Source organism: Solanum dulcamara, chromosome 9 (assembly GCF_947179165.1).
Source record: "Solanum dulcamara chromosome 9, daSolDulc1.2, whole genome shotgun sequence".
Taxonomy (NCBI): domain Eukaryota; kingdom Viridiplantae; phylum Streptophyta; class Magnoliopsida; order Solanales; family Solanaceae; genus Solanum; species Solanum dulcamara.
The window spans coordinates 74,554,305-74,574,213 of record NC_077245.1 but is presented as its reverse complement, the minus strand read 5'-3'; the positions used below and the strand labels follow the sequence as shown (position 1 = coordinate 74,574,213).

Sequence of the window (19,909 nt, the reverse complement as noted above, 5' to 3'; positions counted from 1 at the left end):
AACATGGTAGGGTTATGATTAGCATACACCTTTATCGAAAATCGTATTTCTATTTTAATGTAATTTTATAAGTGGGGTTTAAGTAAGATCGTATATAGTCGTATTTCCTAACTTGTGAAAATAGAGCGACTGTTTTTGATAGATTCTTGACTTAAATAAAACATGTCAAAATCAAATATAAAGTAGATATATAATAGCAACATTAAAGATATGATAACTGAAACAAAAAAACACAATAATAATACTAATAAAAGTCAAAGACAAAGATAATATGTAGCAGAGTAATAATAACTATATATATGGTTCTTGACAATATTCAATTACCTACTAATCATATATTTTATTTCTCGACATTCATACTCTTTTATCTAAAATCATATCCTCAATAAATTACGAATATATTATGTTATGTCTAATTATTTCTTCCCGATATTTTTTCTATATATCTCTATATGTTCAAAATATGTCAGAAATAAAAGAGATAAGTTTTTGTTACCAAATTCAGTAATTTTGGTATGAGAAAAAAGATACTCCTAGTCCTTTATGTTTCTATCTAATTTTGATACTTGATGGGACAGGGAAAAAGTAGTTTTTTACTCCAATATAGACATTTGGAATATAGTTTTTTTCTTTTTTTTATTGGGGATTAAAATTGAAAGAGCATTATTTGTTTATTTGCTTGATAACAACGCAATGAAAAAAAGTATGTTACCAACATGAATTGGAGTGCAATAATAAAATTATTTTATTTTTAATAATACATCTCAGTTTCAAGCTTTGGATATGTAGAAAATTTTGTTAGAAGCGTCACTTATGAATGAGCCTTATAGTATGTGATTCGAATTTAGTCGAAGCTTTACGAATTTCGAACATCAAATGAGAAATCGAAAAAAAGGAAGAAGAAGAAAAAAGTATGTTATTGTTAATAGGTTTATGACTTTGTCTTTATGTTTGTCGATTGAATGAATTAGTGAAGAAGAGCTTTAATATTTATGGTTATGGTTATTTTTATTCTAATAATATAAAAGTATGTTAAATCAGTTATGTTTATTATTTGTCTTATGTTTATCATTTGAAGAAAATTTCTAATATTTTTTATCATGGTTATTTTTATTTTAGTCATATACAAAATAAATTATTTTTGTTAAATTTATGGCATGTCGATTTGTTCATCAGTTGAATGAATTAGTGAGGAAGATCTCTAATGTTTACTATTATGGTATTTTTTTTAATTCTAATAATGTGAAAAATATGTTAAATTAATTAAGTATATGACTTGTCCATATGTTCATCAATCAAATTTCTTTTGATATTTTTTATTATGATTATTTTTATTTTAGTCAAGTGCAAAACACGTTATTTTTGTTAGTTTATGGCATGTCGTTTATCAATTGGATGAATTAATGAGGAAGATCTCTAATGTTTACTATTATGTTTTTTTAAAAAAAAAAAAAATTCTAATAGCGTTGTTAACACGTTAAAAATCAGTTAGGTTTATGATTTGTCTGTATTTTTATTAATCAATTTTTTAAAAATATTTTTCTATTATGTTCATCGATTGAATGAACTAGTGAAGAAGAACTCTAAGATTCTAATATTCATAACTATGGTTATTTTTATTCTAATAACATGAAAAATACGTTAAAATCAATTAGATTTGTTACTTATTTGTATGTTCATCAATCAAAGAAATTCTTTAATATTTTCTATTATGATTATTCTTTTTTTAGTTCCATGCAAAACACATATAAAATGGCGTTATTTTTATTAATTTTATGGCATGACAGTATCTTTATCAATTAGATGAATTAGTGAAGAAGATCTTTAACATTTACTATTATGGTTATCTTTTTAGCCTAGTAACGTAAAAAAAACACATTAAATCAATTTGGGTTTATAATTGATATGTATATTCATCAATCGAAACAAAAACACATTAAAAGTACGTTAAATCAATTAGATTTTGAGCTTGTTTGATATGTTCGTCAATTGAATGAATTTGAATAAACTAGTGAAAGAAGACTTTTAGAATTTACTATTATGATCAATTTTTATTATAATAACGTGAAAAAAAGTTATATCAATTAAATTTTTGACTTGTTTGTATGCTCATCAATTGATTTTTTTCAAAAAATATTTTCTATTATAATTATTTTTTATTTTAATCGCATGCAAAACACATTAATTTTATTAAATTTATGACATATCGGTATGATTAGAGCAAAATGCTGGTTTTTTACAATCTCAAAGGACTGTACATGCTCAAAATAATATAATAAGGGACAAAAATGTAACCACAAACAAACTTATTGGACCCTTTCAATTAATAACTCTAAAATGATAAGGTGACAAAAGCATGTTTGACTTTTTCTTGGTGCTTAACCGATAAGCGTCAAAAATCCAAAATAAAAATAAAAATTATGTAGTTTAGTTATAATTTTTTCGTCTATTTTTACTTATTTACTATATTAAAAATAGATTTTTATTTTTTATTTTTTCAATTTGAAAAATGTAGAGATAATTTATTATTTCATTTTTAATTACCCTTATTATTAACTATAGTTCATTTTCAATACATTTTTCATAATTTATTATAAAGCAAAAGATGATAGTCTAAAATGTCCATACTGTTTATTGCTCCGTAGAAGGCGTGCTAAGTCAATACAGAATAAGTAAAACTAGACATAAGGAGTAAAAAGGAAAATGATTGTGAATTTCTAAAATAACTTTTGATTTTTTTTACTATGTGTTGTTTCTTTTATTTTGATTAACGCTTTATCTTTTGTTTTTATACGATTATTTTTCAAATAATTTTCCTACTTACATAAAATAGACCTAAAACTAGGTACATACGACTTTCTCCGCTATATAATTATACTGAATATATTATTATTTAATAGTAAATTCCCCAAAAAAGGAAAAAGAATCCAAAAAATAATAAATATTCAATCAGCATACTGCTCCAACTAACTTGAAACAATATCATTATGGAGAAAAGTAAGATAATAGTACATAAAATAATACTAGAAAATTAGAATAATAATATATAAAAAAGGACGATTTTGCACAAAATCTCTAAATAACAGGGTAAACATATAATATATCGAAAGATAAGGACTATAAATGTAAATAAATAAAGTTTCCTCTTTCATTTTCCATTTCTTTTTATCAGTTTCCTGTTCTAAAAGAAACCGATCCCCACACTCTCTTTCTCTCTCTAAAAATTCCGGTGAAATGGTCGCCGTAAGTCCATTTTCCGGCGAATATCCCGGCGATATAGTTACCTGATATCGGATCGAAAATTAATTCTCTCCAGCAATGGAAGCATCACCACACCGGTTTTGCTCTCCGGCGACGCTGATTTCCGGCTGGCAGAAATAAGTAGCAGGTTTTCCTGTGAGATCCGAATTGGTTTCCTTACCCGGTTAATATCCGAATCGCTATCTGTTTTCCTTACAGAATAATCCATTTCCTATTCAATTTACCTCTTTGCTCAAGTTTAATTAGCTTTGTTCTGTTTATCTTATATTTTCTGCTTCAAAATAAGGGAAAATTTCTGAATAATTTGTGAAATTTTAATCTTAGTGGGAAAAAATAAGCTCAAAACATGAGGAATTTTGAATATTTTGGGTAATATTTTAAAGTATTTGATTAGAGCAGCTAGAGTTTTGACATATACATGTAGTTGTAATTGTTGCTGCTTGATTGATGGATAGTTAATAAGCAGCTGGAGTTCTTTGCTTTTTGGTGACAGATAAATTGTATTTTGACTTTTTTTCAAGTGTGTGATTGGTTGGAAATTCTTGGTTGTGTATGATAACATGGCTTCTGAAACTAAGAAGTCGAAGAAAGAGTTTGTTTGTTGCGATAAGGTTAATAAGTATGAGTATTTGTTTGAGAAGGAGGAAGAGGAGAAGGGGAAGAGAATGAGGTTAGAAGATGATGATGGTCATTGCAAATTTAGATCAAGTGATTCACTTCTTCCAGGCCTACATGATGATGTTGCCTTAACATGTCTTGCTTGGGCTTCTAGATCAGATTATGCGTCGTTGTCATGCCTGAATGCCAAGTTTAACTCACTAGTCAAGAGTGGTTATTTATATGATTTGAGGAGGCGGATAGGTGTTGTTGAACATTGGGTTTATATGGTTTGTGATCCTCGGGGTTGGGAGGCTTTTGATCCTTTCAGAAATAAATGGTTGAGATTGCCAAAAATTCCTTGTGATGATTGCTTTAATTATGCAGATAAGGAGTCATTAGCAGTTGGTAGTGAACTACTGGTTTTTGGTCGTGAGTTGTTTGATTTTGCTATATGGAAATACAGTTTGATTCAAAACAACTGGGAAAAATGTGAAGGGATGAATCATCGTCGTTGTCTGTTTGGATCAGGTAGTCTTGGTTCAATTTCTGTTGTTGCAGGGGGTACTGACAAGAATGGTAATGTACTAAAATCTGCTGAGCTTTATGATTCTTTGACCGGTATATGGGAAATACTGCCAAACATGCATTCTCCCCGTAGATTGTGCTCTGGCTTTTTCATGGATGAAAAATTTTATGTGATCGGTGGGATGACTAATCCTACCGATTCTTTGACTTGTGGGGAAGAGTTTGATCTACAAACGAGGAAGTGGAGGAAAATTGAGGGCATGTATCCAAACGTCAATAGAGCTGCTCAGGCACCTCCTCTTGTTGCTGTTGTTAATAACCAACTATATGCAGTTGAATATCTAACCAATATGGTAAAGAAGTATGACAAGAAAAAAAACTCATGGGAGGTATTGGGAAGACTTCCCGTGAGGACTGATTCTTCGAATGGTTGGGGTCTTGCTTTCAAAGCACGTGGTGAAGAACTTCTGGTGGTAGGTGGCAACAGGGGTCCAGAAGGTGAAGCTATTATATTGAGTTCTTGGGCACCAAAATCAGGGTGTAAAGACGGCACCTTGGATTGGAAGGTCATCGGCCTGAAAGAGCATTCTGGGGTCTTTGTATACAATTGTGCCGTGATGGGTTGTTGAGAAGTTCATCCAACCAAATGGAGAAAGAAGTCACTCGTTTCAACCGTTGTTTTTAGCGTAATTCCAACATATTGTTTGATTTATTAGCATTTTTTTTTTATTTAACATCTTTCAGGTGTTTGAGATAAGCAGTTGTTTTAGCTAAAACATCCTCTTAACTGGATGGTTATTTTCACTCACTCATTCTGCAGACTGCTTGCTTCCAAATTTCGGTTTTCACCTTGTTCATTGAGTTAATATGGTTGATTCACTGATCTACAGGATACTAAATAATGGATATTTTCCCTCTTATGGGTTTGAATTTTCTTTCCTGAGGCTTCATTAAATTATCTTTTGAGTATAACAGTTTGTTTGTCCCATCTAGCACTATATTTTCTTCAATCAACAAGCCATAATTCTTGTTGATTACAGTTTTCCTTGGTGATTTGTTCTCAAGACACTCTTATTTTGGTTTTGCTCTACTTTTGAGTGAATAGGAAACTTGCTATGTGCAATGAAGGAGACATCATTAGCTCACTTATTTTGGTTTAGTCGATTTTCGACTGTAAAAGCATAGAACATACTTATGTAGGGATCTGGGAATGAGCTTCAAATCATGGTTCAAATCCTGTATTAAGTTGAACCTGTTCTGTCTCTTCAAGTGTGAAGGTACATGGTTCAAAGGGGGTTCAGTTGTATCCGCTTTATTGGAAATTATACTATGCAAATAGGGTAAAATAGATATATATTTTAGTATGATGATGACAAACGTCTGAATGAAGAAATAGAAATTCATATAGTCGATTCTAACTTGGAATGATGCATGGTTGATCAGAGTGTGGTTAATTCATTCATTGTTTGAATTCTTTTGTTAAATTTTTTGGTTCCTTCACAGAACAAAGAGAACTCTAGCTTCACTTGTCGTAGTAAGACCACCCCTCTATAAGCCTTTTCTATCGCCCTGATGAACCTTTTTTCACTTGTTCTCTAGAGTTCAAGAAAGAATAAATTCTTGCATATCCCTTTATTTGTTCATTAAGTTCGTTTTCCGTTAAAGACATCATTAAAAAAAACTTCTAGGAGAGATTCTACATGTCTTAGTTTTAGATTTCGTTGAAGGCAAAAATTATTAGGTGATTTGTTTTATAAAGTTATATCGTGAAGGGTAGTACATACCGTATGAAATTAATTGAGTTATGCGTAAACTAGCTGGATATCAAAGTTTTATAAAAATAATCTACATCTCAAGTTCCAAGACGTGCATAGACACACAAAGAAGAGCTGTACACTGTTGATATTTGTTAAATTCAGTAAAGTCTGAATTATGCACTTGTCCTCCACTCAAAAACAAATTTTGGAATTCTATTTCCTTAATTCAACAGTAAAAGTACCATTTCTTTTTATTAAATTGTTATTTTGTTTTTTCTGACACAAATTGATGTGCACTGCATCTTTCTCTAATTGTTTAACATAACAAAAGTACAACTCAGTAAGCATCTTTTCTTTCAAACACAAAATATAACCAAAAGAATATTCTTGGAAAGAAACTCTTCCAACAACTTGGCCATCGCGAAAGTTACTCTCACTTTGTCTAGAATATTTTCAATCATAGTATTTTTATACATTCATTTCACCATTTTCATTTTTGCTATTTTTATCTTTTGAACTTAAGAATTTTTGATAAGACAACATTCTGTTCAATACAACCTAAACTACTCACCAAAATTGGACTAATTTTGCAATGCCTAACTATAAATTGAATTACTTGTGTAGTGATAAAAAAAAACTCATGAATAAGATGATGCACTAAATAGGCATAAGCGCCTTGTTTTTTTGTTTTGTTTTTTCAATTATGAGACAAAAGTGTTTATGAGGAGGGACATAAGAGGGACATAAATTCATTTTAGACTCCATGTGGGTAAAAATGTAACTAAATTGACAAATAATCACTTTTTAATCTCGTAAAATAAATTCATTTATCTAAGTTTTGGTGGATAGAATTATGCAGTAGTACTTGTGTTGACGAGAGGTGGTAAATATTGATAGAATAATCAAATTATGTGCAAATTGATTCTGACACCACCATTTGAAACAAACTCATATTTATAGCAAATTGTAAATCTCGATTTTTTTCCCTTCAAATTTAACTGATCTTTTAAGTCTTTTAACAATTTTAAACAAAATTATTTGTTGAATACATCAACATTCCTTCAACTTGCCGCTAATCATTCAGATATTCGAACTATGACATGTTTTAATTGAGCATCTAAACATATAATAAATTATTTCTACTAGACATTTTTGACTCAAATTTTGAATAAACTCCTGTGTATTCTTAAGCACTCATTATATACATAGAAACACTTTATCGTTTGTTCAACTAAGAACAAACTTTAACTTGACAGATGCTTCAGCAAAACAAATTATAATTTTAGTATCTAAATACACTTAATTAATAAATTTAAGAGATCATCGATGTATTCTTTCAAAATCATTCTTTATGTATAGTTAAATATTTAAAATTCCAAGAAAAAAAAAGCTGGAATATTTGTTGCAGGATTTGGTTTCTTGTGATGGGAGTGTTTATATCTATGCACATGTATACAGTAAGAGAAAAAAGAAAATATTATTTTTTTAAAATGAAAAAGAATCTGACTTTAGTTTATGTGCAGGAAAGGTATGGTATTTGCAGTGGGACTCATGTGACTCTACTGAATTTATTTATTTTTCTAGAAAAAGCAAATGCCTTATTTGGACAAAACTTTGGCCATTTTAGCCCATTTTGACATGTCATTTTTAGCCCGTTTTAGGGAAGAAAGGATAGCAAATCCCCTTCTGCTTTTTGGGATTGTGGGAAAAAGAAAATATTTCTTTAACTTTAATAAATAAGTACAATATTGGACACTGGATTTTTGTTAGTTTGGAAAGGAATCAAAAATACTCTTAAACTATGTTAAATAAATAAAGTATTCTCCGTTTATAGTTTGATTCAAAAATGCTCTTGTCGTGAATATTTTGATCCAAAAATGTCTTTATTGTTACTTAATAATGAAAGGAATTCTATTAGCCTAGATCTTCTTTCCCCCATATAAATATTGAATAGAACGAGTTCTCTTCATGATTTTATGACATACGCTTCTTTTCTCCTTCTTGATCCTCATACAATCCCATGCAGATTTGATGATGAAGTTACCATTAGTTTCTAGCATCCACCAGACTCTGTCACCCTTCCTCTTTCCATTCTGGGATTGATTGTCTCCACAATATGTTCTGTCATCTCTTCAGATAGGTGATCTAACAGCTTCTGCTTATCCCATCTCTTTTCTTTGAGAAATTTGTTGACCTCCATTTCCTCCTTCTCTACATTGTCCCCTTCAGTGAAGTATAGGGCACCTTGTCTAGTCCAGTTATCAAACCAGAAGCTGGATGTCCCATCAATGGTTTGCCACCAAATGTTATGTTCTACCTCCTCTCTAATCTCTACCATCTTTCTTCACACATGTGATCCTCCTAAACTTTTTTGCAATCACTAGATGGGTCTATTAGCAATACTTGTTTCACATAAAAGCACTCCATATAGAGTCTGTGGACACCTTGAAATTCCACCACAATTTTGCAAACATGGCCTTAGAGACATCCTGCAATGACTTGAACCCTAATCCACCCTCATTCTTAGGCAAGCATATATCTTCCCATGCTACCTAGTGCTTTCCTTTTGATCCCGCAATAGTACTCCAAAAGAACTTGACAAATATCATATGCAACTGTTTGATTACTCCTTTGGGTGGATTCATAGTTGTGAGGAGGTAAACTGACATAGATTGGAGAACATGTGCTACCAATATGAATCAGCCACCAAAAGATAGGAGCTTTTTCTGCCATAACATGATTCTCTTCCTGGCCTTCTTCAGTAATTCTTCAAAATGATCCTTCCTCTTCCTACCATAAAAGATAGGGCATCCCAAATATATGAAAAGGGAAATATCGTTGTCCAATTTCTGTCAACTTACACAAAGGTAGAACCTCAATTTCACTACGCTCAATAAAAACCCGAAATAGCGAAAATAGATTCGTGTTCTACTTTCAAAGTCAGTCGTCTGCAGTTCACACGCAAAAATTCTAGTAGTTCCATCTCTTCTTATTGTAGGTTAGTTAGAAAGTAAGGATAGCATGATTAACTAGTTGCAGGTCTTTTGGATCATGGGCCAAAGCTACTTGGATTTGAACCTTGCTGCATGAAGTCTTATTTCTATTTCAATCCAACAATCAGGATGGATAGAAAGACATACCATCTGTCCTTTGATTCTCTGGCTGGATGTCCCATCAATGGTTTGGATTTACTATAATATTATAATATTTTTATCATTATTTAAATAAAAATTAATGATGAATTTACTTTGATTTTATATATAATACATAAATTATTCGTTAGAATTTAAAAGAGTACATGAAAATTATTCTATTTTAATTGATAAAATGAGATTAAGAAGAAAAAAATGATTTTCTACATTTTTATTACTCAAAGTGGTTTAAAAAAAAAAATAAGAATAGAGTTTTTTAAAAGTAATATTTTTATAAGGAACAAGATTTATTTTTTTCAAAAAAAAATTATATTTATTCAAAAAAGGGAATTTTGACCCATTTTGATATAATAAAGACATTTTTGGACCAAACTATAAATGAAGGACATTTTTGTTCATTTCACATATTTTAAGGATATTTTTTACCTTTTCCATTGTTAGTTTAATGTTAGCATACTCAGCACTATTGCTTTTTTAAAATTATTTTATTACTGTCCAGGTTATGCAATTAAGTGCTAATTTTTAAATAGAGTACTAACTCTTGCATGTTGCTTTACATATACTTTCTTAATCGATTCCTAGTGAAATGTTGTTATAAAGGATATTTACTATAGATAAATTTGACTATACCTAAAATAGATAACAAAAGATTGGAGATTTTGAAGATCTTCTTTTTCTCACTAATCGTAACCAGGATTATTTCCAATCCTCGTTCGCTTGAGTTTGTCGATATTCGATCGTCTACTAGAATTGTGAATTAAATCATATATTAAAGACTTTTTGCAAATCTATGAATTAGTGTTCGTCATTTGTGCTAGTCAAAACAGCCGATTTACACGCAACTTAATTATTTCACGAATACTTGCTACCTTTCAATATTACTCTAATTTACAAAATTAAAAAATAAAAAAAAATTCCCAATGAAAATGGAAAGGCAAACTCCAAGCTCCACTTTGGAGTGGGCTGGACCATATGACTTTTGGGCCAAATACTTAAGGCTCCATTTGGGTTATTTTCTTGGCCCAAAAGTTTAGTGAGAGATTTTGGTTGGATCATAGTGTAGTTCATGCCTTCAAAGCAATGAAGTTTGTTCACTTTGTGATTTTTGTTACTTTCTTTTTTGATAGTATTGATCTAGTTTAGAGTATTAAAATAATCTCAACTAATTCACTCGTGAAATACGTTTATCGACCCAATTATGCTCACCAAGGAAATGCCTTGGATCATTTTTTAAACTTTTTTTTTTCAATTTCAAAATATGTTCATTAAGGGAAATGAAATAGATTTGAATAGAGCAATATGAACATTGAAAATTCATGTAATAATTTCTAACTAATTAAGAATTGAGAAGTAGTTGACGTGTTAATTGATTATATTAGCCAAAGGATTTAATAGTTTCAATTTGTTGCTAAAGATTTTTTCATTTCTTTTTTTCTTCAAGTGTATCAAAATCAATGGTTTACTCTAGAAACGTTTTTTTTTTCTTTTTCGGTAATAAAGGATTCTATTCAATAATCAAATAAAAGAATCATTACATAAGGAAACTAGCCTAGACAACGTACTACCTATTCTGTCTCTTTACAGAAATAGCAAAGGAAAATTTACATAAATATATTATATTAAGAAAATATTTATCATTTATAATAATAATATTTTTTTCACTGGAAACTTATAATACATTTATAATATAATTTTAATACATATTATCGAAAATAATTTATAAAATTCATATAATATAAGTTTTATTCATGGATAATATATTTATCACACACTTTAATACACTTATAATACATTGTGTCAATTTCTTACCAAACAAATATAATATATTTTAAAAACACTTATAATACATTTATATTGCATGCATAATTTAATTTTAATACATGGCAGATATATCATAATATGGTTATGGATGGTAATAAATAAAAAATATCTCTAAAATCAGTAATTATTTATTAAAAAGTGTTCACCCTGATAATTTTTCCAATAACAAAAGCGGGGGAAATTGGGGTACAACATTAAACTTTCAAAAATATCAAGCTCGCATCCTTTTTTTGCTAACTAGTCTGTTACTTCATTAGCTTCTCTATATATATGCTTGATGATTGATGTCCTTCCTGCTTCATGCAATAGGTACCTGCAATCATCAATTAAATTTTTTATAGTAACAATCTTTATTAGGTAACATGCCAATGATTTCATTGCAATCACTGTCGATTTCTAAGGGTGTTTAGTTGATTTGTAAAGTAAATTGTAAGAGCAATGTCAATGCTTCCATGTAGATGTTAGTGGCATAATATATTCTCATATTGAAATCCATGATCCATTTCTAATTATAGTCTCTGAAAACGCCTTCAATTCTCCTTATACAGATTGAATTTATGAGCTCCAACTATATTGAGTTTGAAAACATTCTTATCTAGAGATTCCCATTTGATGTCGATGGTGCTCTTTATCCTACGCATTTTTACTAGTCATAAACTTACACTTGAAAAGCTGTTTATCTTTTCTTTCACAATTATTGTTGAAATTGATGCATTTGTGTCAAAGGCTAATCTTATACTAGTGAGTACACGGGCGAAGCTACGTTGGTGTTAGCGTATCCAGTTGGACACTCTTCATTGAAAAATTATATTATATATAGGTCAAACATATATAGTATTTTGGACACCCTTAAAATCAATAAAGACTTGTAGTGTAGTGCCAAGAGTATGCTCAAAACTTACCTGATGCCCAGGTTTGAATTCCTATAGAGTAACTTTTAAAAAAAAAAAAATATTTACTATCAAAAATTTAAACAACATTCATGAAATTTTAGGCTACGCGAGCAGTGATATCTCTTGTTTGTTCCAATAGCCTCTATCTGCTTTATCCAATTTATTTACTTTCCAATTTGTTTGTTTCACAAGGGGTCTATTGTACGCAGCCTTACCTTGCATTTCTGCCAGAGGCTGTTTCCAAGGCTTGAACCCGTGACCTCCTGGTCACATGACAACAACTTTACCAGTTACTCCAAGGCTCCCCGGACCCTGCGCATAGCGGGAGCTTAAGTGCACCGGGCTGCCCTTTTACTTTGATGGAATAGAATTACAAAAAGAACCCTCACCCCTACTTTAGCCTCCACCCCACCCAAAAAAAGAAAAAAATGAAATAGAAATAATACTATTAAATGAAAAAACCTACTTTAATTCTGTATCAATCATCTTCATTCATGTCCCTATTTGATACTATCTTCATATATGGATGGGGATTTTAATTGGCTTTGAACAAATTGATCCCTAGTAAGATAGTTTTTTTAATCAACCATGATGTTTGGATTAATTTGCATATAAATATTGAGCAACTTTATTCACTAAGGTTTGAATAGGTAGAAAAAAACACCTAATATTTTTACCTTTGCTAAAATTAGAACTTGAAACCTCATGGTTCTTAAGTCACACCCTTGAATGCAAGATTAAGATGTTATGTCTACATATTTCCTTAATCTCTTTTAGGCGGCTTATGCACACCCTTCAACTATTTTCACAAGGTATTTGCTACCTCCCACCAATATATTTTCTTTCATTTACTAACAATCTTGAATATTTGGCTAAATATAACCATCAAGCAACCATTTTTTTTTGTTAACCACATGATGCAATCATAACAAAGCATAGTTTTTAAAACACAACACATATTTCCTCCATAGACTTGAAGAGAAACTTACAGAGAAGCAACTCACATACACATGGACACATACACAAGACATCAAGTGCAGTTCCAGAGGGGAGAAAAGTAAGATTACAGTATCAACTTTCAACCTACAATCTCCCCTCTATTTATTCCCAACAGACACTAAAGCAAAAGTTGAAGAAAGGAAAACATAAAATGCAACAAACTCTTGACAAAACTCTAGTCACCCCACCATTGATGAGCAAACACACCACTTCTCCTTAGAGTTTTGAAAAGGCTCATGCAGTCTCCAAAAAGACCATTTTTGCAGTCTGCAGCTGAGCAGCGAAGGAACAGTTCATCGACATGGCATATTGATCCAGTTTTGAATAGTTCTGCTAGAATATGTAGCTCTGCTTCTCTAGCATTCATCATGAGGACGACGTAATCTCCTTCTTTAACTGTTTCACTAAACCAACCAATAAAGCCAAATCCTTCATGATCGAGCGGAGCACTCAAGTATTCGTCAGTGTCAACAAATGGCAAAGTATCCTCCCCAGCAACAGCGAGTCCTGGATGGTACACAAAGTTAATACCAGGATTCTTTACATATAAAGATAGTGCGGAGGTGTTATGATCAATAACGAAAACATTGAACAGGTGGTGAGGGATCGGATAATGAGGCTTGAACATTCTTGCAAGAGTTGTTTCTACAAATTCCCCTGCACCAATGTTGATATACACCAGTTTGTTCCTTGACGAGATGTTCATGAACTTGGGCAAGTATGAGATTTCCGTCTCAAACTGTCCAAGCTTCTTTTCCACAATTGGCTCAAGGTACTTCAAGTATGGCTTGTTGTTCACAGTGGAAGGACAATTGGCAGGCAGCACAGAATGCTCGAGAGATTCAACAATCTCTGATCGTTTCTTGAACATCACTAGAGTATAGGTGCCAACCCCACATACGTGAACAACATCAGAACTCTTCAAGAACGATGAAACTGGGGTGGCAGACCTTATCAAGTTGCCTTTTATCAAATTGCCCGCATAGAAACTACTAGAACCCACGAGCATAGCACCAGTGCCCCCTGGACGTAAGACGCGCTCAATCTCAAGAACCATAAGAGCTGGAACAGTGACCTTATCCAGATCCCTTGAGAACACAAAATCGAAAGAATTATTCTCATGATCCAGCTCGTACACAAATCTTCTCCATACAAGAGAGAAATATGGGTGTGCATCAACACCAATAGCATTCAAGAGTCCCAATTCTCGCAACTCCAAAGCTGCAGCCGATGATTTCTTCCCAACGCACAATGCATTAGCATTCAAATCCAAGAGATCCTTTTCCATTAGCTCCTTAAACACATTCTTGGCCAAGTTTTCATCATCGCGTTTCATCAAAGAAACCCTAAACAGCGGAAACCCCAATCTAGAAACGGGTTTCAACAGCCCAGTGACATTCATATACTGGTTAGACCCAAAGTTCAAAGGGCACACACCAAAATTCAACATTATAGGCTCAGAGTTCTGAATCAAATGTGTCATTTGAACAAACGACACAACAATCATAACAGTAACAAACAAGAACCCTTTCAGAATCAAACGTTTCACTAATGACCCATGAAGAATTTGCCATTTCAAAACCTTCATATCCATTTTTTTCTTTTAGATTTCTCAACTTTAATAAAGCTCAAAAATTTCAAGATCTGTAGCACCCAACAGCAAGTGAAGTTTGCAGAGAAGCTAAAAAGCTAAAAATAAGCCAAATAAACAACAAATTCAAACAGATTAACGAGTACAAAACCTGGATGAAGTGTGATTTCCACCCACCAGTAATACCATTGTCATTTGGGATCCAAGCCAGACCCTTTTCGAAACCCTTTTCCCCATTTCTTCGAACTGATTCTGACCCATCTCAAAACCCCAATTCATCACCCAAAACTGAGCTCGACCCACATCATATTTTCACATAAAAATCGAAATCTACATGCCAAATTACTCAAAAATTGCACTCAAAAACTGAAAAGGGGATCAAGATTTATGAAAAAAGATTGAAACTTTGGGATCTGTGAATGAAAAAGAGTGAGTATGAAGTGAAGTGAATGGGGAAAAGATGAAAGTAGGAAGATGCTATAAGGAAGAAGCTGAATTGTACGAAAGTTTAGCTCTCTGTCGGTTCTCCACTACGTGTCAAACGGTGATAGGATTATTAGTTCCGGGGTTGGGGGCAGGGGGTCCAGTTAAGCTATTATTGAATTGGTGGGATTTGGGTTTTATATAGGGTTTGTGTTATCCAGAAAGTAGTTAATTTTTATCTTAGCATCAGAGATTTTAAGTTTGAATTTTGAATAGAAAAAAAGATCAAATATGCTTTTGAACTTTGTAAAAATGTCTAAATATAATTTTTGTTTGTAGTTTAGCTTATTCATGGCCTCGCCATCTACATTTTAGTACATATATATCTTTCAGCGTTAGTTGCTTTGTTGAAAAAAATAATTAGTTTTTTTTTATTTTTTATATTACACTTAAAATTATTAAATCCTCATTTAATTGACACATGATGTTTTTATTAAATACTAAATTCAGTCATTTTAATATTTTAGAATATCCGATTCATGATCTTAAATCCGATCAAAAAAAAAATCCTTTAGTATTTAATATAAATGCTAGAGGATTTGGTGGAGAAGAAATGACCCAATTTAGGGCTTTTGATGATAATGGGTTAAAAGGATTTTTTTGGGTCGGATTTAAGATCATGGGTCGGATATTCTAAAATATTAAAATAGCTGAATTTAGTATTTAATATAAATGTCGTGTGTCAATTAAATGAGGATTTGGCAATATCAAGTGTAATATAAAAAAAACTAGTTATTTTTTCCATCAAAACAACTAACGTTGAAAGGGGTATATATGTGCTAAAATGTAGAAGGCGAAGTCATGAGTGAGCTAAACTACAAACGAAGGGTATATCTAGACATTTTTGCAAAGTTCAGAGGCATATTTGATCCTTTTTCCGTTTAAATATGCCCAAAAAAATCTTATTAGAGAATGATTTTCCTTTAAAATAAAAATAATTTAAGGAATTGCAATATCTAATTATATATAAATTATGTAATTTTTAGACGCACCTGGCTCTGCCCTTGGATGAACCTTCCATGTTATGAATTTAGATATTAATCTGATATTCAATACAAATATTGAATATTGAGCTGATTACAATAGTAGACAGTTGAGTACATTAAGTTTATAGATCGCTATAATGTTATAATTCAAATAATGTCAGGTATTATTCTTTTTGATCCAATAGGCCCTTACGAATTCGTCTATTGGATTATGTTATTGTCGAAATAAAAATAGGAAAACTTACATAAATATACAATATTAAGAAAATATTTACCATTTATAGCAATAAAAAAATAATTTCACTGAACATTTATAATACAGTTTTAATACATATTGCAGAGAACTATTTATAAAACATATATATTACAAGTTTTATAAATGGATAATATATTTATCACATATTTTAATAGACTTATAATATATTATGTTAGTTTCTTACTACACAAACATAATATATATTTTAAAATACTTATAATACATTTATATTGTATGCATAATTCACTTTTAGTACAAATATAGATTTATCATAATATTGCTATATAATGCTATAAATGATAATAAATAAAAAATATCGCTAAAATCAGTAATTAATTTTTAAAAAGCACTCAATCAAGTAATTTTTTCATAAAAATACACATACAATGTGAATTCGGATCGGGCAAGCAAGGAGTTTACATAAATTAGAAGACTTAATTAAAAAAAAGTCACGTAGATGGCACAATGCGTCACATATAAAAAATTATGATTGGTGTATATTGAATGCAGTGAGGATAAATTTGTCTTTTTTATTTAAAAGAGTGCAAGAATAAATGGGATTCTAAATTAGATGTAAATCACAAATATATTGAAAATGTATAACGAAATGCAAATACAATTTATTTGTTATGACATTATTAAAGAAATAATAGAATGAGAAGTTTCATTTTTTTTACAACGATAATATAAAAAATACATTATCAGATCACTTAAAAAAAGGCTACACATAATTATAATGGTGCATGAAATTAGTTTGTAATTTTAGATGATACCAAAAAATAATGACATACCCAATGTAATCTCAAAAAAGAGGTTAAGAAATGTGGTGTATACGCAGTCTTATTCTTTATCTTGTGAAGATAGAAATATTTTTTTCAATAGATCCTTGACACAAATAAAAAAAATATGCTAGTGGAGAAGTTATAATGAAAATAATAAAAATTATAACAATAGCAATAACAAATAATAGCATAATTGAAATAAAAAAAATAACAAAATTATATTAAAATTAAGTAATAATAATAACAATAGGGCAGCCCGGTGCACTAAAGCTCCCGCTATGCGCGGGGTCCGGGGAAGGGCCTGACCACAAGGGTCTATTGTACGCAGCCTTGCCTTGCATTTCTGCCAGAGGCTGTTTCCAAGGCTTGAACCCGTGACCTCCTGGTCACATGGCAGCAACTTTACCAGTTACTCCAAGGCTCCCCTTCTAAGTAATAATAATAACAATAACAACAACAATCTACTATACTTCGACTTTAATTCTCGATCTATATATTTTTAAATCTAGATTATATTTTCAATAAATTATAAATATATCATGCCGTATTTAATCACTCTTCTCAAGCACTTCAGTGAGCAATAATTGAAGGGATGGGAGCATGGGACAATGAAAGAGTTAGGACCTTTAATTTATTTAGATCATGTTACATAACAGTATGTCTACCACGTGATGCATTTATTTTCAACTATTTTTCCAATCAGCACCCCACTTACTAGATTCAAATATTTCTTTTAAAATTATTTATTATAGAAAAAAATGTTTCAAAAAAATAAAAAACACAAAAAACAATTGTTCTTGAATGCTTGAATTATATGAAAAAATAAATAAGAACCTAACAAAATACATAGTAAGTGAAAAATAATATTTTCTATCACACCTAATATGGACCATCAATTGTTCTTTGGGAGTCATATGATTATGATTTATTTCTCAATAAAATAAATTTTCTTTTAATGAAAAATAGCAAAACTATCCATAACTCTGGCTCCAATCTTATTTATAAGATTTTCTTTCACCTATTTTTATTTTATTTTTTTAGCACTAAATCTTGAGTATTTTTTTCTCATGAATCACTTAGTTTTGGTGCAACAACTTCCTTATAAAATTTTCCTTCACTTAAGTAGTTTTTTTTCCCGCATTTTTAATCACTAAAATTTTCGACCGAAAGTTATAGGTGAATAGTTTTACTAATTGAGGTGGGGGAGAGGAAGATAAGGAAGTGATTTGTTGAAGAAATCTACATTTAATGTGCAAAAGTTAGTTAGGAAACTAGCAATTATACCTTATGAATTGAATTGACATAATCGCGGCCTTCTTCAAGGGAGGAGTTCATATTCGAAGAAAGAAACAAATTTCTAAATGTACTATTTCAACGTATTGTTTGCACTAGTCTCATAGCTAGTCCACTGTAACACCTCCTAAAAATATTATATACGGTGTTTTAATTCTCGATAAAAATGATACTATTTTATTATTTTGGGCATAACTTTTCATATGATGGTATAAATTAGGTGATTCAAATATCTAAATAACTCCAATGTCATTACCTACAACTTTTGTGAGACCATAGCTTAAGATTCGGAAGCTAAGTAGGTCAAATAAATTAATCTTTGCAGTGTTGTGACGAAATAGAGTATTTATAAAAGAAAATCGTATCTCATTGTTGGTTGATCTCATTCAGTTGATTCTTGAACGACATAAAAGGAGACTTCTAAAGCTACAATTCATATGAGACACCAAATCCTAATTAGGAAGTTATCTTGTTCAAACGTAGCTCCGAAAAAGGATATTCCGTAAAAAAAAGATTCATCTCACCAACCATGGAAGATCTAGATCCATTTGACATCACCCATGACATCAATAGTCCTCCATTTCACGTCACCCACGACATCATAATCCTCCATTAAATTTTCAGATTTTTCTTTATAATTATTTTAATTATTGTTAGGTCCCTCCTTCACACATATAAATACCCACCTCATTTTATAATTTTGTTCATCAAACTTTCTCAAGCAATTTTTCTCTCTATACACTTCTTTACTCATTCTCAAAATATAGTTTTAGTTCTTAGTAGTGTTGAAATACTATTCCGATGATTCATATACTTCGGATAGTACACAAAAACGCTCCGGCGAGGGGAAAAGACTAGGATTAAAGAGTGTTCATTAAGTCCTTCGATTCTGAGTAAGTTTCGAATTTCAGGTATGTAAGGCTTCAATGAGAGTATTCCTTCCACTCTCATGCCTAGATTATTTTAATTATATGATAAATTATGTTTATTTACTCAATTTTTTCCAAGTTTTACTCTAAGGTATGTGGTGTTTATCCATAGATTCTTTCACCCATGTAGTCCAAAACTCTTTCAACTAAATTTCTTAATTTCAAATAATATTTGTTATCGGTAATTCTTATTTCTACTTAATAGCATGAATCATGGTTAAACTAATGATTATTGGTCTATTTTGATGGAAAATGATTTCATATGTATGAATTGATGGTTTGCAAGTAATTTTTTTATTTATCTCTTTAAAGGTTCTTCAAATTCATGGTGGGTTGTTTGAAGCATGATTTTTAATTAATGGATTTCAAAGTATTTATGCATAATTTCATTAACATACATGTTTGAAAGTTGAAGTGATTTAAACCCACCTAGTTTTACTATATTTTCAATAAAGTTTGACTTGAAAGCTTTGATTCCAAATAAATATTTATGAAAGCAATGTGTATGATCAAAAGGGAGTTCTTATAAAATAAAAGAATAATGAAAAGCTATGAATGATGAATTCTTTATGCTATAAGGA

General features: G+C 30.8%; 2 protein-coding genes across 2 annotated transcripts; one reads left to right on the top strand and one right to left on the bottom strand.

The window, feature by feature from the left end:
- Positions 1–3,168: 3,168 nt before the first annotated feature.
- On the top strand, positions 3,169–5,194 carry LOC129904030 (F-box/kelch-repeat protein At5g60570). Its single transcript, XM_055979557.1, has one exon. It carries the CDS (start codon positions 3,822–3,824, stop codon positions 5,013–5,015), a length of 1,194 nt encoding a protein of 397 aa, XP_055835532.1. The 5' UTR covers positions 3,169–3,821; the 3' UTR covers positions 5,016–5,194.
- Positions 5,195–12,948: 7,754 nt separating this feature from the next.
- Positions 12,949–15,079, bottom strand: LOC129903102 (uncharacterized). Its single transcript, XM_055978590.1, has one exon. It carries the CDS (start codon positions 14,600–14,602, stop codon positions 13,184–13,186), a length of 1,419 nt encoding a protein of 472 aa, XP_055834565.1. The 5' UTR covers positions 14,603–15,079; the 3' UTR covers positions 12,949–13,183.
- Positions 15,080–19,909: the final 4,830 nt, after the last annotated feature.